This window comes from Columba livia, chromosome 2 (genome assembly GCF_036013475.1).
Source record: "Columba livia isolate bColLiv1 breed racing homer chromosome 2, bColLiv1.pat.W.v2, whole genome shotgun sequence".
NCBI lineage: Eukaryota > Metazoa > Chordata > Aves > Columbiformes > Columbidae > Columba > Columba livia.
This window is the reverse complement of record NC_088603.1, coordinates 36071237-36096039: the sequence shown is the minus strand read 5'-3', so window position 1 is coordinate 36096039 and position 24803 is coordinate 36071237. Positions and strand designations below refer to the sequence as shown.

The 24803-nt window shown below is 37.2% G+C and overlaps 1 protein-coding gene across 5 annotated transcripts in view; it reads left to right on the top strand.

The window, feature by feature from the left end:
- SKAP2 (src kinase associated phosphoprotein 2) overlaps window positions 1–23411 on the top strand; it is a 118995-nt gene extending 95584 nt beyond the window's left edge. For 3 of the 5 annotated variants that reach the window (XM_065051387.1, XM_065051386.1, XM_065051384.1), the window contains 4 exons: window positions 3996–4064; window positions 10770–10882; window positions 20434–20535; window positions 20928–23411. In XM_065051387.1, coding sequence (XP_064907459.1) covers window positions 3996–4064; window positions 10770–10882; window positions 20434–20526 — 275 coding nt within the window. In that variant the 3' untranslated portion in view covers window positions 20527–20535; window positions 20928–23411. Of the gene's footprint in view, window positions 1–3995; window positions 4065–10769; window positions 10883–14156; window positions 14207–15011; window positions 15128–20433; window positions 20536–20927 lie in introns of all 5 variants that reach the window. The other 2 variants (XR_010470092.1, XR_010470091.1) reach the window with 2 other exon arrangements.
- The last annotated feature ends 1392 nt before the right edge of the window (window positions 23412–24803 follow it).

Below are 24803 nucleotides of genomic sequence, written 5' to 3'. Positions count from 1 at the left end.
TTTGTGTGCTTATAAGCTTCTGACACCACAGTGCCATTTCAAATAAAGATATATTAATGTGTATTACAAGCCTGTGATTGCTTGTATCATTATGAAATAGATGAAAAATTAGTTAACTGCAGTAGTTTTTATCTGAACTGGTCAAAACATCTTCCAATGATTTTTCTAACAATATGTGATTGGAATAACAACTTCACATGTTGTAGAGTTCCATGCTGCAGCTGAGAGGCATGTAAATACAAGCTGCTTATTTGCAAGAAGCTTCCAGATTTGTAATATGATTGCTATGGAAACCACACAATGAAAACCTCATAACCATCTGTGTGGTTTGGTAGATTCTGCTGCATAGCTGAGCTGTTTTTGTTTACTGTTATTAAAGTGTTGAATAGAATATATTAACTCACAAACTGGGATTATCCAAGGTATAAACTAGTGTTGTTCGATGACAATGTATCAGAGACCATAAGACAGCAGAATACCAATTAATAATGGCATTACATTAGAGTCTAATGTAAAAAGATTGTTAAGCAATGTGTTAGTAGAGGAGACTGCTAAGTTTATGCGTATTTATCATGGAGATACCACATTCCATTGAAGGAATGCATTGCTCAAACCAAACTCTTACCCATTTTATACTCAAATAGTCTGGTGGTGTTCCCCCCCCCACCCCTTAAATAAGAGAAACTGGAAGAAAAAAATCAAGGGATTAATGTAAAAAACCTCAGCTACTGTAGAGGTTGTTAACTTTAAATTGTGTGGATGGTAGAATCACCTATGATTGGGTGATGGTTTTTCTGTTTTTTCTTCAGACTGCAAATTAAATAAGTAAATTACTTTCAACATTGTTCATGGGCTAACTGAAAAAACCCTTAACAAATATAATTAGTTTCTTGTTGCATTGTCACCACAAGAATTTTGTGCCATTAGAGTCCCTGAGTAGCAGCAGAGTGTGGAACATAATGTGTAACTCAAGGGTTCATTGGATTTACAGCTCTGGAAGAGTTCACTGGTTTGATTAGTGTTGATTAGTCTCATTTTGACATAGTGAGAGGTGGAGAAGAATATTTTCTTGCTGGAGTGCTAGTGATGGTGTGAAGAAGAGATAACAAAGGAAACATCGTACCAGATTATTTTAAAAGTCTACTTGACTTCTCTTACACAGTATCTTAATAACACAGGAGTTCTACTGTATTTTTTTAAATTCTATTTTATTTTATTTTTATTATTTATTATTTATTTTATTTTTTGTATATTTTATTTTATTTATTTTATTTCATCTTTTGACTCTATTCCATGTTGCAACAGAAACAGTATGTCGCATATGACTATAGCTGTAATTCCTGGGGTAACTGAGGTTGTTGTGTTTAAAGGACATCTCCCACACATTGTTATTGCTTCAGGACATAATACCAGAAAACACTAGTAAGAACCATAAGTTCTTTTTTACCACCCTAAACCATCTGTTGCACTGTGAGCATGATAGCGTTAGCAAGTAGTGTGAACTGTTTGAAACAAATGCATAAAGCACAAGTTTGTGCTGAGGACCTGATGTTTGCGCTGTGCGTGTTTCAGAAGAGGTTTCCCATGGAGTCACTTTGGTCCATGGACAGAATGCCTGGTAGCAGCTGGACCATGTTCAGTGGGCTTCTGGAATACCTCTTCCAGTCTAATGGCACCTGAAAGTTTGTCCTCTCTCTGACAACTCTGTAGTCTAAAGCAAAGTGGGATAAGTGGGGATGGTTGGGATCCAAACCAGTATGCTAATATGGACAGCCTTTGTTTGAATTTGGGACCTTTTTAGTATTCAAAGAGCTTTGGTTCAAATATCATCTTCAGATACAGATCTGGTGAACTCTTGTTCCTAGGAAATTCCTTTTTCAGAAAGGGGAATGCATATGTTCTGAATTTCTTCATGGAACCACAATGCAATCTACATGTATTCAACTATAACTTATTAAAAAAAATCCGTTCAAACCTCCTCTGCTGTTTTACTTCAGTTCAAATACCCTCTACTAAAGTCTCCTTGGCTTAAGCTGTTCTGATGACCATGACAGTGACAGAGTTAAAATCCACAGTACATGCAACACATTAATTGATGTAGGTCCAAACATTCAGTGACATGTAATATCCGCATTTATTTAATCAATGTATAATTGTGTGTTTGATGAAACTGGGTTGTTCTGTGAAAAAGGAACAATCCTATAAAATGTGACTGATAAGAGGGTAATATGACCTGTGAGTGGTGTGTTAGGGGTAGGGAAGCCACAGAATGACAGTGCCTCCTAGTGCTCTGCACAGCATGTAGGGATGTATTTTTACCATTTATGCTCCAATTGTGAGTACTTAAAATAAACAAATGAGTGTACTTGGAAATGTGCAGCAAGTGTTATGCCAAGTGGAGGAATACAATTGAATGCAGTAAATAGTTTGGAGTGTTTTGTGTTGCACTGAAGCTTCAGATTTTCCCCATTCTATTGTTGATTTTTTTTTGTTGTTGTTGGTGTTGTGTGGTGTGGTTTTTTTTATTTTCCTTTGGCTCAAATAATAGTTTATCTTCATCTCAGTCAGATTTTTAGCTAGTCAAGAGTCAGGCAGCAAAAATCTCTTGTTAGCTTAGTAGGGCAGAAGTTCAAAGCTCTTTGTAGAGTGAATCTCATGATGTAATTGTAATATTTTTAGGGCTGCGTGTATAGGTTAGTAGCAATTATGCATACTCATTTCAACAGGTCTACTCTTGAGCTTTAAACATCTGCTTTAATGTGTGCAGGAACAGTCTTGTGGATAGATTAAATTTTTACAAGGCTAAAAATCCTTTGAACTGTTGATATAAAATTCACTCTTTGTCAAAGTAGATAGGCTATTACATAGAAGTTGCACAATAAGGAACATTTTAAAATCTGGGTTCTGTATCTGCTGTCTGTCATTAATAAAATATCCAAATTAGTTGCTGAAATATGTGCCTTAAAAAGAAGCATAAATTTCTGTACAAGATGTGATGAGTAACAAAGCCAAATAGTTTAAATGTATTAGAAGTCCAATTCTTGTTTGCAAAGTGGGTTTATCCAAATACTATTTCCTTATTCAGTACAGGAGCTTTGTCAGTTTTGGTATACTCTAAAGGCCAGATAAATCTGTTTCCACTTCCTTATGAACCTAAAAAAGAAGACAGCTAAAACCCCACATAGTTTCTTCCCTTTTGTGCCTCATCAGCAGAATTGTTGACTGTGACATGTGAGGAGCAGATCTTACGTCCCTGTCCTGAGTGGAGTGTGGATGTACTGTCCTGAGTGGAGTGAGGGTGTGGGCACGAGAGAGCTCCCTGTCTGTCCCGGACGTGGAGCATGGAGCACATCTTTCAAAATTGCCTCAGGGAATTTCAGAGTTTTCCAAGCCTGCTAGCCAGAAAACACACTTCAGACCTCATGGCTGCCAGGCTTTCTCTTTGCTTGTCTCCTGAACTTGCGCTAAAACCATGGTCAGGCACAGTAGGCAGGAGCACAGAATGCATGGCATCTGTAGTGGCTGTGTTCCTGCCGTGCAGGTGTCCAGTGTTGAAAGTAAGATGTCCTCTGCCTTCTGTGCATACTTAAGAACCCTGGAATTCTTGCACGGGCTGGGGATGCTTTTTCAATCCTCTGTTTCCTTTTTGTTATCCTGGCAAGGAATATACGTAACAGAATAGGACTCTCATTTTAATAGTCTTGGAATGACTGAAAACCAGCAGAACTGCAGCTCTATATTACCGCATTCAGAGCAGGGTGAAAAGGGAAACAGATGTTCACAATTGAGACTTTTGAAAGAAAGCTCTTGGAGTGTTTGGATGGGTGGGAGAAACCACAGAAATAACAACGTTCCAACTTCTGTAGAAACGCAAAATAGTAAACAAGGCTTACGAACTGGAAATGTAAAGTGTGGCTTTGATTCTGGTGTGGGCTGTAACTCCTGTCAGCTGAGGTGTCCCTTCAGAGTTTCATTTGCAGTTATGTGTTTTGCAGAAGAACGTGTTCCTTCGAAGGCTGAAGTGCCCAGAAAACTAAGCCAGGAGAAAGTTACCGCTGTTTCAGGTAATTAAAATCTTTACTCTTTATTTGTGTATACACTTTCTTTTTACCTTTATTTCCTTGTCTCTTCCCTTTGCTGTTTTAAAATAATGTTTTTATAGCTCTGTAAAGCTGTCTTTTTCACCTGGGTATTTGATGGCAGCAAAACTGCTTAACACCACTTAGGATGCATGGAAACCACTTGAGAAGGATTTATAAAGTAAGCCAATTTATACAAGGTATTCCTTCCTGAATTACTTTGTAATGACTCAATTAGCTTTCATTTCTGCACAAAGGAGATTTAGTTGCATAAATTAGCTTATCATCATTGAGGAAGTGTCACTGCTAAAGGACAGTTTATAGATACAACATGCAGTTGCTGTCAAACCTATAAGAATGTAATATAGACATCTGTGTATACTTTGTGCTTGAGCAGAACAGACTTCTGCCATTCAGAGACTAACAGGGGACAACAAGTTGCCCAAGGGACTGGCAATGTAGACGTCTCTGAAAAGGTCAACTTGACACAGGCTCTGACAATCGACCCAAAGCTCTGTCTTCTTTGATAAAAATCAGATAAACTTAAGACCACTAATTGATCTGCAGCCTGTTTAAATGTTGGCCATGCATATCTTCATTGCATATGATTACCACAGAAAGCAAATGAATTGGGTAAGAAATGCCAGAGTCCAGTGACAGCAGCATAAAAATTGGAAAAGGACACAAATGCCCAGAAAGGCTGTGAAGGATATTCTCTCAGCTTTAGCTTGGCAAACTGCCCTTGTGCTAATTATCTCTGAGACTGGAAAAATAACTGCATATACCACGGAAAGTCACATGGCCAGACAACTTTTCTTGACAGAAAGGTATTTCCAGTTATGCTTAAAAACAAGATATATATGTGCTTCGAGGGCACAGACCTTTAGATAAACTATTGGTGATTTGACACAGCAAGTAGAGAAGACTTGCTTCTTATCAGACCTTACACCTTTTTGAGATCTGCTGCATTGTAACTGTGACCTGCACTGGCATGCAATCTGGCTCTCCTTCCCCCATCATACATAATGCACATAATTCTTTCAGGGCTGTCAAGGAAAGGGTGGGCAAGAGGAGTTCCTTTAGGAAGTAGCTTTTCAGTGCTCTTCCTGTTGCAACATGTGGAGAGGAAACAGAGGCCTGATTTCCTGACCCGTACAGGAAAGCAGGAACAGGTTGCTGTGAGGAGGTTTGGGTTGCTTTTCTTGGAAAGGAAACAAGAGCCAAGTCATCAGATGCTGTTAGCATTGTGCTCTGCTAAAAACATGTGTGAGACAACATGACTCATTACAGCCTTAATATTTGGTACTCATTTAGACATTACCGTAATTATGAGAGTGTGTTGTCATAGTGGCGTGTAAGGTCAATCCAATTATAAAGTTGCCAACAGCATTTTTTTTTTTCACTAATGTATCTTCTGGAAGTTCTAAATGGTCTTACTTTTAAGAAATCAAAACCTTAGCACCTTTGTTTCTGCAAAGTTTCAGCTGCTATGAGAACAGCATTAACAGTATTATTAGTATTTGTGTAATGTCCTTGAAAATACCGTAACAGTTCTCTACAGATACTAGATGCCTTTCAAGAAATAATTTTCAGATCTGATCTTACTTAGTTAACTATATAACGCTGGAATTTTTTTTTTACTTGTAGGGCTGAGTAGACTTGAGTATTTCTGGTAGGCATCTCATCTTAAATATTTAACCTGGTTCAAGAATATCTCATTATTTTTCCACGGAAACAGTGCACACATTCTTCAATTTATTGCCTAGCTTTACTAAACCTGAATTTCACAGAAAATATTCTGCAAGTTGTTTGTGAGTTCAGCCTGATAAGTGCAAAAAACCTTTTTTTCCTAATTTTTTCTTGCCCCAGCTTCTCTACTTCAAATAATGTGCAGACTCGAGTTCTTTTTATTTCTTCAGTCTTGATGCTGACTGTTGCTGCTGGATAGCTTTACATTAATAGCTAGTGACCTAATTATTTAAAAATACCAATGCATTGAAGAGTTTCAGTTATATAATATGGTTTACTGGGTCTCTTTTGCTACTGCCATCAACCTGTTATCATTTCCAGAATGACTGTTTCAGTAGGAGTCATGTTCTGTGCTCTCTTAGTGTAAATACTTTGATTTTAGAGTAACTAAAAAACAATAGGAGACGGAAAGTGAGAAAGATTATAGCGAACAGATTGGGCTAGATTAGAGGTTGAGTCCAAATAAATACAGTTATTTTGCCCTTATTTCATAATTTTTCTGGTATGTGGGGAAAAAGAGCAAGTAAGTAAGTAACAAGCATTCTTTAGAGTTCCGGACATCATCAGAACAAAGAAATAACTGCGTTCTTTAACAGGGTACATCTTATGTAAGTATTGAGACTCAACACTGAGAGTATCACTTGTATAGTAGTGTTAATTTTGCACTTCACCTGTCTCTCCATCTTTAAGCCTTCAGTATGGTAAATATTGAGCACATGATCACCAAAAGGGGATAGAGTAATTTTCCAGAAGTTCACCTCTTTCAAATATTGTTAAGTAGCCCAGAGTAGTAATCTTCAAGTCTGATGCTATAAACTTTTCAAAAATCTGATCAAGAGTCAAGGAATATGAATCAGAATGACAAGCTGTTTAAAATACTGGGTTGTGGACCACAGTGCTCCACCAGTAATGCTTAAGCAGATAACACAGCTACTAGTTCTATGTCACTGCTGTAGCAGGGTTTGCTAACTTAGATGCCATCAATTTTAAAATGGAAGATCAGTGGAAATCAGGCAGAGTCACATATTATTCTAGTGTTTTAAGTAGTGCATTTCCATACTTGGGCTGTAATTACTGGTTTTGTTTTGGTCATTTTAGTTTTCTGCCAGGTTTGTGCTCAGAAATGGCAAGTGCCAGAACTGGTACAAGGGAGGGCACAGGAATGGAACAGCCTGTAGTTAGATTGGCTTAGCCTGAAATTGGACAGCACACTTGAATTCCTCTGAAATTGGTACTCTTAATCTGTTTTTCCAGGTTTTATTTTTTTTTATTAAGGCTGTTAGCACATTCTTAGAATTCCACCCCCCCCTTGAGTAGTCCATGGGCATTCTTAAATTTGAAACAGTGCGTGCTTGAGTGATACACTTGTCAGATATTTTTTTTACCTGTCAGATTCTAGTAGTGCATTTCCATACTTGGGCTGTAATTACTGGTTTTGTTTTGGTCATTTTAGTTTTCTGTCAGGTTTGTGCTCAGAAATGGCAAGTGCCAGAACTGGTACAAGGGAGAGGGCAGGAATGGAACAATTTTTACCTGTCAGATTTTTGACCTGTCAGATTTTTTCACCTTTCTTTAAGCATATAATGTAAGGTGCCAGTATTTTTCAGTGAAATAAGCAGTCTGAGCCTACCATCAAGAAAGCTGGCAGCTGTTGCTCTTTCATCTCTCAAATAAACTCTGAAGCATTTTCTTCGGTATACTGTACAAAAATATCTGTTGTTCCTATTACTGTTACTGGAAAAACAGAGATGGCAGAAGAAAACCATGAAGAATTCTTTGTGGAAGAATTTTGGAAATTGTTGGATAATTGTTCATCCAGATAGCTGTCCTGGAAGGAAAGAAGTATGTCCTGGAGAAACAACCTGTCCAAAATCCTGCTCAGCCATTTCTTGTGATTGGTAATATTAAAAGCAGTGGGTAGGTAAAACCAAACTGCTTCTACCCTCTGCTACACACTTCAGTTTTTTTCAATCATATCTTATTCATATTTGTGGCTTGACCGTGTCTTCAAATTGTGACAGACTTTAGCTTAGCAATTATCATAATATTTTTAAGTCATAAGACATTACACAGTGTATAAGAATAGACTGTAATTGTGGCAGAGTAACATCAGCATATCGATACCTTTTGAATTTGAACTGTAATGGGCACATAAATCCTTGATGCTAAATCCACCAACTGTTCTCAGATACTACGCAGTAGTATCAGAAGCTCCACATAATTTCATTTCCATATAAGTACCAAATTCCTTTGTTCGGGTCTCCTGGTTTTGTTTTATTCAGTTCTTTGGAGGCAATCAAATGAAATTTGACAGCATCTTCTCTAACTGAAAAAGAGGCTGTGTTTTACAAAGGTTTTTGCAGGTTTTTTTTTTTTGTTCTACCTCTGTGTTTGTGAAGCAATATGAATCATTTTATGAAGCATTTTGCCCTTTAGATGTATAGATTCTGAAGTTAAATAGACAATTGGCTTTTATGCGTGTGTTGTTGCACTTACAGAATTTGGAGAAACTTGTCCTGGTGGGCATGGGAGGGGATTTCAAATTTAAAATTAACACTGCATAGTTGTTCACAAACTTACACTGATACTTTCTCTCCTTATCTTTCATTTCTGTGCTCCTGGTATAGCAGTATATGGTCTTCTGAGAAATGTGGCTTTCTGATTTGAACAACTCTACCTTATGCTGAATTCATGCATGAGGGCACAGAGCCATAGTTGGTCCTTGGGCAACATCTTCACTGCAGGAATAAGCTTATTTTAAAATGCATCTTTTTGAGTGTTGCTATGTTATTAGTTGAGTGGCTTTCCCAATTTAAAGCTTAATTAAATGCTCATGATGAACATCTAGGGACAGATTGTGTCTTGCCTGCTGTGGGATCTCTTCTGTTGCTGATGTTCCCCATGTAACTCCCATTACTGTTAACAGGAGTTACTTCAGACACATAAAGGTAAGAACAGACCTCAAAGCGATAAAGGTCAACGTGAAAAGTCATGATGCATTTCAGTGCAGTTCTGAAGAAGTAAAAGTCGTGATTTGTATTTTAAACCAAATCAGTAAGACAACTGCTGAAAGGTTTGGTAGGTGGGATATACAGAAATAGCTCTCAGTTTTTTTTTCACATGGACTTACAGTATCTTTTACAAGATAGAGCTGGGAACTGTGATCAGTGCCGTATCAAAAGACTGAGGAGAGATTCTTAATATTTATCACAAATTAATTTGCCACTAACCGGTGTTACTATTTGTAATTATCTAATGCTAAATTGGTGAATAATGAGCCTGACAAATGGGAAGAGCCAAAATTTGGAGGTGCAACATTTCTAACTGATTCCACCTTCCTCTTGAAATTATTCTGTCTATGCATTTTACAATAACCACATCTCTTATTTCTGTGTGGTCATGAGTTTGTATAATATATATGTATATATTGCTGCTTTTGGTGTGGTGACAGAATTTGTGCACTGGTAGTCAGAACGCCCTCTAGTGCTATATAGCAAGTGGTAGCTACTAATCACCAGTTTATGGAAAATTAAACGGTGGTTAATGTGCCTAACAGCTTTAAGTTCAAGGTTGTGAATATTTTACCTTATGACAGTATTGCCATCAAAACAAGATAGCACAGAACACAGATGGAATGGATAAATAGACAATATTTATTCTCTTGCTCCTCTTGCTCATACAGAGTATAATAAAATTAAAATCTAAGTATTTGTCAAAATAGGGAAAAATACAAGTTGAATACTGCTATATTTATTTATAGCATGACACTTTCTATTGCTTGATACTTGATATTTTAGCAGGATTTTTTCAGTAATAAAGTGAACCAATCATGATTAAATTATAAACTATAAATAATGGTGTAGAGTGCTAACGACATGCAAATGTAACTGGTATATGTTGGAATAACCAGCAAGCCTGCTGTTCAAGGATCATATAACAAAACTAAGATGACAGCCTTGATCCAGCCAGTTCAGTGATATTTATGTTGTCAGAATTAGAAGATAGCTTTCCAGTGATGTAAATTATTAGTACATATACATTCTGTCTGGTTAGTGTATACATAATGTAACTGGTCATCTGAGTGGTATTGCTTACATTCTTTTTGCATTAACTCATCGCACTCCATTCTCCTGGAATTAAAAACAGGAAATAGTTTGCAGTGTAACAGAAGCACCCAGTGTATTTAACCGCTGTGTTTCAATAGATGTACTCTGTATTGTAAGTATATGACAAAGCATTTATTACTGTGTTATTGCCGTATTACAGAGCAAAGAGTGCTAAATAATCAATCAGTTAATGGTCTGTATGGCAGCTTGAACACAGCACATCCATTGTGCTTATGCTGTTAGAAGGATGAGTTTATGGCTGTAGTGTAGTTGCATGTTTAGCCAGGGCTTAACGTCCTAAACTGAAGCTGACACAAATATTTTTAAAATGCAGCTTCAGCAACAGTTTCCAAGTTCTCCAGTATTTCAAAAGGAACAATCAAGGATTATCTCAAAGGTTCTCAGAGAAGTTACTTAGTTTTGTTGGAACAGGAGAGGGAGGGAGGGGAGCATAACACAAAATACTTACTTTGGCTTCCTTTCACAGACTATTATTAATTCTATCCTAGCAATTTTATCTGTTCCAAGTTGAGATACAAATGTGGCTTGCTGGAAATATCTTAGTAGAGGAAAACTAGCTGCTCTAAGTTGCAGCTGAAAAATGCTTTGAAAACCTGTAGCTACATGTCTTGAAGTGATATGACTTGCCAGTGAAGGGCTTGCGCATTAAACTTGTTTTCCACTTGCTTTTGTGGTATGAAGGAGCTGTTTCTAAAAACAGGAGTAAGAAGTGTGTGCTAATAAATTGCTTTGTACTATCTGGAGATTTAAAGAATAGCTGTAGTCCCCCAGTCTTTATCCTTTTGTGATTAGATGCTGTTTTCTTTCTTCACAGATAGCAAAAACACCGATTATGCGAATTTCTATCAAGGTTTGTGGGATTGCACAGGAGATGTACCTGATGAGCTGACGTTTAAACGTGGTGACGTTATCTACATTCTCAGCAAGGTATGGGATGCTAGTGGGGCTACATAGCTGTAAGAAGAGAGGTGGCAGAAGGGCACATTCCCACAGTTCTATGGGGGGAAACTGACACTCCCTTTCAGATCCTTTGTTTGCAATCAGATATTCACTGCAATTAATTATTTTGTCAAATGAACTATAATCACATTTAAAACATAGTTGTGTAACAGGAATTAACTTAAAAGCATGTTTATTTACTTGTTAAATCCTGACTATCGTTTGTTAACTGATTTAACGGGATACAATGTGCTTTCTGCTGGCAAAAGTTAACCTTGTAGAATTTTAAATTATCTTGTATGTTATGTTTCTAGTTTCCTGTTTCATATTCCTGAAGGCTGATTCTGACTTTTGGGCCATCTTGCTACAGAAGATGGTTTAGGTTTTTGAATGATACTTTCATCTTTGTAGGTATATCGTAATTGTTCTGACAGTTCAGATTCCAAATTTGTTTGCTCTGACAGATCTGGACGATTTTTAATTTACTACTTTGCTGTTTGCAAAGCAAATGAGAAATATAATTCTTCTCATCTAAGGTGATGATAGACAGCATAAGCAGAAAATTTTATTCTACTTTAATTTTGTTTAATTTTCCTGTTTTTCTTTAACCCTCTCAACAAAACCAAAACCTCTCCTGAAATATATAGCTCATGATCCATTGAAGTCCACTTCCAAATAATTCATCAAAGGAAATTTCTTTTTTCCCCACATATTAGAAAAAAAGCTGAGCTTTTCAACTTCTCATTTCAAAAAACACACCACCTTTTAAAATATATGTGTAATATATATCCCAGATGTAATTGTGTTCAATATAATTAATGCCAAAGTTATTGTAGGTTGTTGAAATACACAAGTAGGTGCGGGAAAGCTTAAAGGCATCTGTTTGTCTTAGTTTCAAACTCTTCAGTTTTGTCACAATTGCTTTAAATCTTCCGTGATACCTTTAACTGCAATGTTTCCGGATAATAAATGTAAGAGCTTCTGTTTAAATAAATTTAAGATTTATGGATGGAAAGATAGTCCTATATAAAAATATAGAAGACATATTACTAACGGTAATGTGACCATGTATGTCTTTTGAGGTATTTCATTGTCACTTAAACTAATAACTGAATTGCATTACTAAAGGCCAGATAACACTCTTGGATTGGGCAGACTTTCAAGCAGTTATACAGCACTGTATAAAATACATTTTATACACTGTAAAAAATTTTAAATAAGCACCTGTTCCCCCTTCCCCTCCTCCCAAAAAGCCCATGAACAAACGGACACTACTGTACAGGTTTGGCCTCTTTGTGGGTTGTGCCCTTCTGCTATGGTGTGGGGACTAATAAAATCTTAGTCTTCAGCTTGTAGGTGAAAAAAAATCGTTTGCTACTCCTTCCTCAAAAGAGTGAGGAATTGAATTTAAAAAATGGAGCAGAATAGAAAAACAGTAGTTTAAGCTGTCCTCTGCATATCAACTATCTTCCAGTCATGCTGTGATTAATCTATAATCAGTCCTTGAAACTAGCTTGTTGCTGCTTCAGATATATAGAGCCTTCCTCTTTGGGAATGATTTCTACTCCAAAATACAATCCAGAAAATTCAGCCCTGTTTCACTTAGAGGTTGTTACAGCTTTTTCAGAAAAATGAGTGTTGGCCACTACTGTCAGCTCTGAATTTGGAGTCCTTGGAGGGGAAACTGCCAGAGAATTATCTGCCTTAACCCTCCACTTGATTCAGTTTCAAGGTCTGATCATTTATGAACTCTTTGTCTGGTAAGTGGAAAATATAACTGAAGGAAAAGTGAACCTAACTGTCCGGAAGTGGGTCAAGACTTTTCTTCAAAAAATATTTCCTAATCCACTACACTAATACTTGGATTTTGTGGCAGTGGGCAGGAATCCTCAGCAATTTTTTAATTTTTTCACACCATCTAGTGGTTGAAGATGAGAGATGCAGTTACTGACAGGACACGATGTGTATGGATCCAAAATGGTGTCATAAATTCAGCTTCAGCTTGAACCTAGCTATGGCTTTATTGCCTTTCTATCATATGTCAGCCAGGTGTGAACATTACTCTCGAAAATCACATTTTACTGATGAGGAAGTAAGTACAGGTATAGTGGTATTATGGTAGGAAGGGTGAAGCATTAACAAAATACTGAGCATATCTGTGGAACATGTAATAGTGCTTTGTTTTATCATGAAATATAAATGGTATAGCGTCCTCTGATGAACGTGATAAGGTAGATATTTGTCTCTCCCAGCAATAGTCATGCCAAAGCAATATATTTTTACCTGCTTTTCACATACCTTTATAGACATTAGGGGAAAAGTGACTATTTTGTTTCCAAGAAATGAGATCATTAGTACAACAGAAGTAGTTATGAACCAGGTTAGCAAATCTGAGCATTGGTGTAATTTAAATTAGGCAAAAAGGAGCAATGTGTTACATGTAAGTTTCGAGGTGAATGCCTTTTAGGAGAATGAACAAGGTTTCAGTTTGGCAGCTTTTACTTCCTAAAATAGCTAAGTGTTATGCAAAGACAAATCCCCCATAATTTGCTTTAAACTGAGCATCAAAATTCAGTGTTAGTGTAATGAGCATGATTTGCATCCCTGTACTCTGAGAACACAAATACCTATGTCCAGCTAGTGTAATTACTGTAGAAAATGATGTTTTCCCTCTCTTAAAGGTGCATTAAAAAACTCTTTTAGCTATTATCTAAATTATTTATGTCCGTTGTAGCTTTTGTGTGGCACCAGTCCTATCGGCTCTTACAAAAAAAAACCGTTTTCTAGGTTTGAGAGTTTCCTTCAGAAGCTGAGTTCTTAATCTGAGCAGAATTAACAGGAACTGTTGAAATAGTACTTGTTAACTTTGCTTTAAAAAAATAGTAAACTTTTCAGTGTAATTGATCAATGTATCCATACAGATAAACTCGTACTATTATCATTTTAATTTATAATATTCCTGATATTCAAGTGGCTTTTATAACTTACGCTATGATTCATGTAAACTTTCAGAAAACTAATATACCCCTCTCCTGCTATGCAGCAGAAAACATTTTATAGCTCTACTCATAGAGGGACTCATTAATAACATTTCTTGGTTAATATTGACTATTAGAAATGCAATATTTTGATGTCCTATTTTCTAAAAGGATGATTGCTCTTAACACCTGCTTATTTATGGGCTTGCCTGTGGTTTCAAGCCCATCTGATAAACGCCATGACAAACCATGACATAACAAACCTTTTTATAAATCTTCCATAGCTCTTATGCAAGAAATAAATTTCCAGAATCAAAGACAACTGTGAATGGAGGTAGTGCTATTTTTTTTGTTTTGTTTTGTTAAGTTGGGTGTGCACAATTTATGCAAGTGCAGCTCTTGCAGTATTTGTTTGTTTCCTTTTGGTGCATGTTTTGTGTTGGGAAACTCCATAGTTTCATCAGCCAAATGCAAGTAGTAATGGAAACTTACTTAGATTTTAGCAGGCACCTGCTTGCTAGAGTTACTGATGCTTCTTAACTTGTAAGCTAATTCAGTCATTTATACTTTTATTTGCATTAAAACAACAAATAATAGTTGAAAATCAGAAGTTATATCTCAAACTGCAGTTATCCTTCCCTGTTATTATTTCAACACGTGCCAACGCAATATAATGCCGTTCACTCTGGTATTTGTGATTTGTGGAAATCTCATCTATGACTTAAACTTTTGCTCTAGGATTTTCCATGAAGGTAGAGTGTTAAGTTGGTATCTAGATTACCATTTATTAATTTTGTTCTTCCAATACAAGACATGTCTGTTAAAATGCTCACATCTCAACCTGTATTTTTTGCTTGGTGAAAAGACAAAGAAATCTCCCTTGCTCAGATTACTGATTACGAAATAAAGTACAATTTAACAGTGCAGCTGTTTCATAATAATTGTGAGCATTTTCTACATTATCTGTATAATCTTCATAAAATGCATTTATTCAGTATTTTTCCAAAATATGTGAAAAGCATACTAAAATCCCGAGTGTGATTTTGTCAGGTTACTTTCTGACAGTTCATACTGAGATTCGTATTTAACCATCATTTCTCTTTCCATGCCTGCACTGCCTGTGTCTACCTTACAAACAGGGAGTACCAACAGGAGATTTGCAGAGTAAAACACTTAGTGCTGAGGCCCCAGTGTCCACACTGTGGGTTTTCAAAGCGGCTTGGTGTCTGAAAAGGTCTAGCCTGGTTTTATGAAGGTGAGAACTCATTAGTGGTTGGAAGACGTTCAAGTTTCATTCTTCCATTTCAGTTTCACGTGATAGAAATCTCATGTGTGTGTGCGCTCTGAGACGGACGGCTCTGCAAAGTGAGCCAAGGTGGGGAAAGTGGGAGCACTGGAAGATTCACTTCAGTGGGACGATTCTGATCAAAACTAAAATGCAATACTAAGTTATACACTTCCTTCTTCTGGCTTGTTTAGGTATATTTCTTAGGAAAAAAAAAAAAAAAGATATGTGGCTAAACATAAGAGCAAAGGCCTTTAAATGGAAAGTTGGTTAAAATAAACTAATGCAAAGTGACTCCAGTTCTCTCAGTTTACTCACCTACCTGATTAGAAAAGAATTTGGCATTGTGTCATCTAATGGAAAATAGAATGAAGCTTCTGTCTTTGCCGGGTGTTTTCAGGGGCCAGTTGTTTTGGTTCAGAATTCAGTTTGCTTACCCTGGTTTATATTGGAACTCTTTAATTGGTGTCTATTTTGTTTCATGTCAGTGTAGGAAGTAAAACCTAATAGCGCAACCATACGGTAAATCTGAGGCTTATATTCTTAAAGATGACCATTTTATTGCTGTCTTAAAACAACTCTGCTACCTGTGAAGAAGTCTCATTCAGTTATCTAAAACATTTGTCATTTTCTGCTTTTTAGAGAAAATGCTCTTCTGTGCCACAAATGCTCCCTGGTTGATAGTGTATCATTCAGCAATTACACCAAAGGAAGTTCTAAAATTTTTTAGCTAGTCTGAATCTCCTGGATGAATTAGAGGTGTTTTAAAATATTATCTTGCCCAAATTGCCTCCCAAGATATTCTTAGAAAAAAATTTCTCCCTGCTTCCTGCAGAGCTTTAACTTTCTACAAGAGGCTACTTATCTTTACCCTGAACAAGGCTACACATACATTTTGCTTTTCACTTTTAAGGTTTGCAGTTCTTCAGCCTGTAAGATAATATTACTTTTAGTGCCCCTGGAAGAGGGCTGAAGAAAAATCTTGAATTCACAGACTTCGGTTATGTTTTTTTAAAATACAACTCCATTGTTTTCTTCAAGGCATTGAAACACAATGATGATTTTCAGCAACTCTTTTTAAAAAACAAAACAAATAAAATATACACCCCACAAACACAAAAACCATACCATATGTATTAAACAATAGGGACTAATTGTACCAGGACCACATGTTCTCAACTTTTGCCGAAGTCAGTAGAAGTTAATACGGTGCAAAGCATCTGGAGATCCTCATTTACACAGTGGATCTGTTCTGAAGGTAGAGACTATTTTGGAAATCCTCTTGTATAGATATATACTTTTCTCCTCCTCCATATCAAAATTCTCTTCTACATAGTATAAAAATCTTGGACTTAAAACATATCTGTAAAAAATGGGTAGTGTATTTCTACCTACTGTGTTTTCTTCAAGTGCAAAAACCTTTATGAACAGTGTCTCATGGAGTCATAGGTATGTACACATCGGTGCAGGGAGCCTTGGTGGGATGGGGACAAGGAGAAGCATCTGCTCACAGTGTGTGCAGTTGAGAGTATATAAGGAGCCTATAAACCCTGATGGGATTTTTTTCCCTGCTATCACAGCATGCTGTACAGAGAGTGTTCTGCCACCATGTTACATGTTAAGTCATAACCAGTTCTTTGCTGCCCTGGGAAGTTGCTTCACTTTGGTTGATAAATTTCTGCTGGGGAGGAAAAAATATCCAGTCTTCCAGAGAGTGAAAACACAGAAGTAGCTTAGAAAGTATTTGGTTGTTTATAAGGGTGGTTGTTTTATATTATTTGCCATAATATATTCCACTGCCCTCGTGCTTGTCTTCCAGGGCTTGTGGTGGCCCCTTCTGCCCCCTGTCCTTGCTCAGCATTGCCCATCATGTGGAGCATTGCCCGATGTGGCAACTGTGCTCCCAGTCCCACGGCAGAGCTGTGGCCGCACACTTGCGCATTCTCCTCATTGCAGGGCAGCTGGATCTGGCCCTGCCCCCCTCTCCTATCCCTCTCTTTGCCTTGGAGCAATTCATTTTGCAGTTATTGAATTTCTTTGGAGAGTTATTTTCATACAGCAAGCATCACAGCACCTCTGGATCTTGATAGCATTTCTACATAAGGAGAAAGCAGCTTTGTGTTAGTAATTACCTAACATTGTCAGGAGCTGACTGCAGGCCTCTTTCTAGTGATAACAGAATAACCACATAATGTAGCTTTATAGCACATGATTAATAGAAAATAATTACACATCCTACAAAGGGATGCAATATTTCTTATAAATTGACTACAATGGTTTCCTGTAGATTAAAGGACTCTTCATTATTTTATCAGTCCTTCTGTAGTTGCTTGCCTATGTTAGCAGTGATGTTAAGAGCTGCATGCAGTGAGGGATACCAGATGCTAAACCCAGTGGTACCTGAGACCTAAAGCCCATGCTTGCAAAAGCAGAGGGCTTCCCAACTCTTAAGAATTCCTATAAAACTTCTAATTGTATTCATATCCTTCTGCATATTAATAATTATTTCCCACAAATGTCAGCTTCCGACTTTTATTCTACAAATCTTAAGCAGCCATTATAGACATACGGACCTCACAACAGCAGTGTATTAATTAAATTATGTTGCTGTGAAAGAGTTTGTAATTGGTAATATTGATAGAAACAATACATAAATTTGGATTTTATATGTGACTTCAAGAAAGGACTGGGAGGGGGCGGGCGAGGGGGGGGCTGCTTATCTGGCCGACTAGTAAGCACTCTTGTGGTCCTGAGGACAGAAAGGAGTGGTTAGGAGTTTAAAGAGAGATGTCTGTACTTTAATCAGTTTAAAACGGAGTGCTATATAATTATTCTAAAACCTGAGATTAAAGTTTTATATTCTTGGTAGCCAGGTATCTGCATTATGTTTTTGTTCAGACTTTTATAGACTGCAGATAGTTTAATTGGGATTCATGTTGCTCTTGAGACCCATGCAAAGAATAGTAATGTAAAGTAAAAGCTTCTGTGTTGCAATATTGTCTGTATGGTATAATGGTTGCAGTGAATCCTAAAATTAGTTTACTGGTCTGTTACATCAACATCCATTTCATCTTTTCACTTAGTTTCATGCCAGAGCAGTAAGTGGTATATTACTAAGTAGTAAAAACCAGAAAGTTTTCAAAACAGCAACATGCTTTTAATTTTAACTTGAGGTATCTGAATTGTTTCTTTAAAACCAATTATTTCTAAGTTCCTGTAGTGTTGCTATGTGGAACATTTTCAATGGACAATGTAGTCCACAGGCTTTTTCTGTGCCATTTGTCATATGCAATTTAATGCCACTTCCCTCATTTCATGTATTGTTTGTTTTTTTGGCTGATGTCTAGCAAAACTTGCTTAATCACTCTTGTCAGTGACTTCATGAGTTCCATGTAACGGCTTAAAAACTTTTGTTGCTTTCTCTTGGAGAGATTTATTGCTGAGATTCCAGTAGTATACGTGAGTACTGCTCCTTTCAGCAATTTCCCACTTCAGTTTAGATATCCAGTTTGTATATTTAACCAGTGTATTGTGAGATAAAACATAAATTTTTAAACAGACTGATCTGGAACATTATAAACCTCAGCGTCAGGGTATTATTTAGCCCTTAAGGATTTAGCGTGTAATGTGCACGCTTAGGGGAAAGGTTATGAGCAGTTCTTAACTTCTGTGGAGAGCACAGTGCACTGAAGATCAGCTTCAGATACCTCAAGACTTCCAGACCAGACCCATCCCCAGCAGCCTGTTCTGCAGGGAAACATGGAAGGAGGTGGAATTATTTTTGCAGCTTTCTGCTTTGTGTGTTCACATCATAAATGAAGGTATTCCTGCTGGCTTTTATGTGGATTTTCTTTAAAACACACTTACTGCAGCGTTTTATGGCTGGTAGGATTTGAATCTTTTAAATTACCAATTCACTGTGAATAGAAGGAAGAAAATGTTTAATTTAAGACTAGTGATCAGCCTTCCGCAGTAAAAAAATGAAAAAGTGTGTCTGTGCTTGCATGCAAGTGTGTTAAAAAAAGGAAAAAATAAAATTTAAAAAAAAAAAAAAAGAAAAATAAAGAGAAAAGGCTGGGCCCACATGGATGTGGGGCATCAACAGGGCTTCATCGCAGTTAAGCACAGGGAGAGCTCAGTACACTAAGCACCTCATAGGGCCCTAGAGAACTCTCGGCCAGGCCAAATATGCCAGCAGCAAATCATTATAGCTCGGGCTCTAATGAAACTGCATTAACCCTTAAGCTCCACTTGACTATTTATAACCAAAAAACTTTGTCTACAGCCAAAAGAATAGCTTATAGTGTCATCTCAGTAGGACCATTAATTCAAAATCCTACAGCCTTTTGCTCTCCTCGTCAGAAGAGCTGTGTAGCAGGAAGCAGATGTTGCTTATCAGAGATATCTGTGTATTTTGTGTTTTCTGTGTTTGTTCCAAAGTAATTTCTATTTTACTAATCATTCCATTTTGAATGGGGTCTCTGTTTTAATAATGCTTCATTTGTTACTCAATATATGTGTGTGCAATTTCAGCTGTTACAATTTATTGAACTGCTGTTGGGATTGATCTTAAAATATTTACCTCATAGGAAAAAAATTAAATTTGGATCCCACAATACTCTTATTTGGTATTGCTTTTGGAAGATATTATTTCTTTAAACTATTATAGTTCATTTTGTTTCATATTTATCTCACTAAGCCTAAACAAATTTCAAACAAAAGTACATTAGTCATCTGTCAGACATATGAGATCTGCCATAGAATTTTCTGCAAGCCTAAAGCAATAGTAGACTTTGTCCGTAGAAAGAGATTATGCATTAGAAATGTAGTGTTCCCTTCACATCTGAGTTTAATAGTATTTAAAATAAGTTGATTGTAAGTTTCTTAGAGTTTAGCCTTGTGATACTGAAAGAATCTCAGTTGATTCTTATATGTCAATGTTGTGCTATTAGATTTATGTTAGAAAGATAAGGTTTTTATATTTGTGATAAATAGAGGATGGAGAGGTCAGCTATTTTAGTAGGTGTTAGAGAAGCATGGCTGTAATTAAGAAATTTTCCTGAGTATGCCTGGCCTTTTAAAAATGTAACTTCTGTCTTTGCCTCTTTGCCTAACTCCGCATGAGAATGCCTCTAACAAAAAGATATAATGTTTTAATTTTCAGTTGAAATTATTATAACTGTATATAAGAGAAAGCATCCATACGGAGCTGCATACAAAACTCTATTGCATTTATATCAGACTAAAGGTTAATATTGCATATTGTTTTCAATTAGGAGTACAATAGATTTGGCTGGTGGGTAGGAGAAATGAAGGGAACCATTGGCTTGGTGCCTAAAGCCTACATAATGGAGATGTATGATATTTGAGAGGCCTGGGTAAGTACATTTTAATCCAATCTTCTGTAATGGCTTATATGTTCCCTTGTTCTCTGCTTCATAAGTGCTTCTTTCCTGGAACCTTCGTAGAAGTCCTGTTAACATAAAGATTATGTCAAAATATATCGAAGGTTCAGTTAAAGCACTTTTTCTGGGATTCTATATGTAATATTAAACCACAGTGTACAAAAACAAATTATGTATTTTGTAACTGTTAATTTTCCTTTTTTTTTTTTTTTTTAATAAACTTGTTTTGCTTTCTAGTTAGTTGTGTTATGTATGTATCCATGCAGAAAACTGCGGAAGGGGATATAAATTTCGACTGTGTTTGATATGCATGTTTGAGGTTTTTTGGTTAGTGATAAACTTTCAACTTCTCTCTCCCTAATCAGGAGAAATCTGCACTTGAAATCAAGAGTGGTGTGCAGCTGCAGTTTACAGACCCGGCCTCTGAAAGCAGAAGATTCTGCCGTACACATTTTGTGGTTTCAGTGAACGTACTCATATCGTTGCCTTGTGTATATTAAACATTAAAAACTGTAATTGATCATAATTCTGCGGAAATGTTCTTCGTAGCCACTTTGTATAGAATTGTAATGCTAGGAAATGAAATAGATGGTAATTAACATATGGGGCACGAGCAGCCAAACAGTGCCTGTTGCTCTCTTCTTAAGCAGCGCTCTGTATAGCTACAGGTTCGTGTTCTTTCAGGGAACTTGGCTGTGTTTTCCTGTTCCTCAGATTTAGAAAAAATTAAACTGAACTTCAAAAGTAGAAGACTATTAGTCAGTTCATGCATACATTAACCCTTTAATGCTCACCATACATTTTGTGCAGTTTCCTAGGAAAATCAAGGGAAATTTATGTGTAATATTGCAAGTCTTCAGGCCTGCTTCCACGTGTTTTTGTATTATGTTTTAGCCAATGGTTTATTTTTCTCATATATTTAGTATTATATTGTTAACTAATATTTTGTTGCCACAAAATGAAGGCTTAGTTCTTTTGCTGATGTAATAAATCAGCCTATGTGGTTATATGGACCTGAGACCATTCTGACTTGGAGATAGGAATTATATGAAAATTTGTAAAAAGATAATATATTAAACCCCACAGTTTTTGCTAAGTTAACATGAACTAAATGGCAGATAAGAATGATTTTTGTCTGTGGTAGTGTTCAATATTTTATCTGTACCTTAAGGGAAACTTTTACAAAGTCAAATCTGGATACCTTTTTCATATATGGAATTTCTGATTTAAGTTGTGCAACAGACATCTTCAGCTCTATGTGGATTAGTAACAGCTACCTGAAGTCTTTGTGTCAAATCCAGAACTTTGTGGCTAAAAGCATCAGTCAAAACATGAAAGTATGCTAAAATCCTCTCACTTGCATGGACAAAGGAGTTGGGCAGCTCAGAGTTAATACTTCAAATCCTCTTGTTTTGGAGATGCGCTTTACTGTTCGCATGCAAGATCAACTTTTTCGAGTCCTCCCACACACTTGATTTGTGAGACCCTTAATCTGCCAAAGAGGCAGGTCAGGCCAGTCTGCGAACTGCTGAGCCTGTGCAGGTCCCCTTGTAGTTGCTTGTGCTGTTTATGCTTCAGGCGGGCCCTGGAAACACTGTGGGTTAAAAGGTAACGTTAGTCTGAACTCATCCTCTCAGTAAGCTAAAATGTGGTGCTTTATTTTAGCTAATGTACGATACTTGATGTTGCGCTGGATTCTAATTGGAGTCAAACAGGTTGTGGAGTTTTATTGCAATTTTTTTAAAAAGGAGATGGTCATTGAAATTGATTCTGTAAGTTATCAGTGAAGCATTAAAATGATAGATTATAGTCTTCAGATCTTTTACTACTTTAATTTATCAAGTGTACTTGTGAATTGTGTACAGAATGTGAAGCGTTAATATCAGGGCCAGAAAAGCTCCTTCTCACTTGTTAACCTGGCAGCATAATAGATCTGCCCACTGAAACGTCTTTTTATTAATTAAGTAATTCCGAATTCCACGAACACCTACTTTCTGTGGGGGGAGGAAATCCCCTGTTTCGTTGAGATGAAGTGTGTATTTGCAAAACTTTGATTTAGGACAGGACCAACGCGGGGCTGGGTCGGGAGCGGCTCCGTGGGCAGCCGGGGCGCGGGGGAAGGGAAGAGGCTGCCCTGCGCGGCTTTCCGCGGCCCTGCGCGGCCTTGCGCTGCACTGCGCGCCCGCGGCGGTAGGTGGCAGCAAATTTTCATGGCAGGGTCGGAAGCCGAGCCCGTCCCCTTCCCCCTTCCGTGCGCGGCCGCCGCGTTTCCAGGAGAGGGAGTCCTTCCCCAAGCCATGAGCCGCGGGCCCGCCGAGCGCTGCCTCTGCTGGGTGGTGGCAGTCGGAGAAATCGCGAGTCTTTTGTCTGTAGTTCTCTTTTAGGGCTTTTCACCCCTCTTAGTACATGGGGGGAGGTGTGTGTGTGTGTGGGGGGGGGGAATAAACAAACTGCCTTAATAATTCAAAGCGTGAAGGATGTCCTGAAACTCACTTGAAGTGTCTTGGAATAAACCAGCAATGGACCACAGATGAATTGTTTACTTTAAATCTGTGCAAATACCATAACCTTTTTTGGATAAAAAAAATCTCCTTCCATACTACTTGAACAAAACTCAATGGTAGAAAATGCTAATTGCTTTATTTTTGTTGTTTACTTAGGTTGCACTTGCATTCTGTGAATAGTAAAACAGCTCAGTTTTTGAAAGGTGATTATAAGTCGCATTTTGTATAGCGTTCTACTTGATTATTTGCTCTGTTCTGGATTTGTACTATACTGCCATTAGATCTTACAATAATGTTCTACTCTGCAAATTTTTAAGGTTCAAATAAAGTTTAATTGTTTGCAAACTGTTATGATGCTAATAATTCAACAGCCTGCTGTGTTACTAATGAAATTACTTTGTTATGATTAATTTGGAAAATAGTGTGTTGATTGTAGTAATTAAGCACAACAAGGTGAAGTAAATGATTCTAATGCCATCTGGCCTCCAGACTGAATGAAGAAATGAAATGGGGCTGTCATTTGAATTTATTCAGAGAAGTAAGGGTAATACAAATGGTTTTTATAGCAGAGGCACCCGGATATAATAATGTCACACTCTAGTATTTTTTCATGTACTTCTCTATACAGACAACTGGTTCATGTATTTTCCTAGCATCTAGTTAGGATATACCTCTTTGTGCATGCTGCCGCTAATTACCTGTACTGAGGGTAGTGTATGCACTGGTTCTTTCGTCAGAGAGATCTATGGATAAGATTTAGGGAAGTGATGTGCATCAACTTACCTTTTGCTCCTCCATTAATAATAAAAACTTCTTGTGACTGGAATTAAGCAGAATGTGAATGCTAATTAGGATGCCATTCTATATGTGAAGCCAAATGCATAAAGTTTCTTCTTTTTGGCTCTACAGCCTGAGCATGACACAGCATTAGAAGAAGTGTAAAGAATAACCCTTTAGAACCTGATCCAAAGACTTTTGAAACTGAGCAGCCATTGAATTTGGTTGCTTCTGGATCAGGCTCTCAAAACTGTAACTCAAAACCCGGCAATACAATTTCAAAGTGCCTTTTGCTGAATACTCTTTGTCCTCTTTCTGAAAGAGATGCAATTATTTCCGTAAGCTGAACTAAACAAAAGAAAGGCACAGGCTTCTCCGTAGCCAAAAGACTACATTTCATCCATTTTTCTATCTCGGGTAAAGCAAAACAAACTTGTGGCTGTATATCAGAGTCCTGGCTTGATAAAGTTCACTGGGATCTGTAGGAAAGCTGTAAAATATTAAAACATGCATGACAGTAGCCAGGTAGATGACAATGTCGTGCTTTTCAGATGCATGAGCCATTCGATGTTTCTCTCCTCTCCCTCAGCTTGATGAAAAATTTATTAATATGTAACTGTGGGAATAAGCATATGCATGGAAACCTTATAAACAACTTTCTACTCTACATAGCACAATGTACTGATAAAGTGTAAGACCTTCACTTACCAGGGTTTCTCTGAAGCTGACATTTTTCAGACAAGTGTCTGCTTAATTCCACCTTTATTTAGAAAAACTGACAGTGAGCTCAGTGAAGAGTGCTCTGCCAAAGCTGCATCTCTGTCCTAGAGTTCATTTCCTGTTTCTCAGGATCCCATGTCTTGCTGTGAGGGACCAACACCAACCAACTTCACACTGCGGACTTAAAATTGTGGATTCAAGCTGGGTGTAAGCACAGTATTTCATGCTTCTGGGATGAAA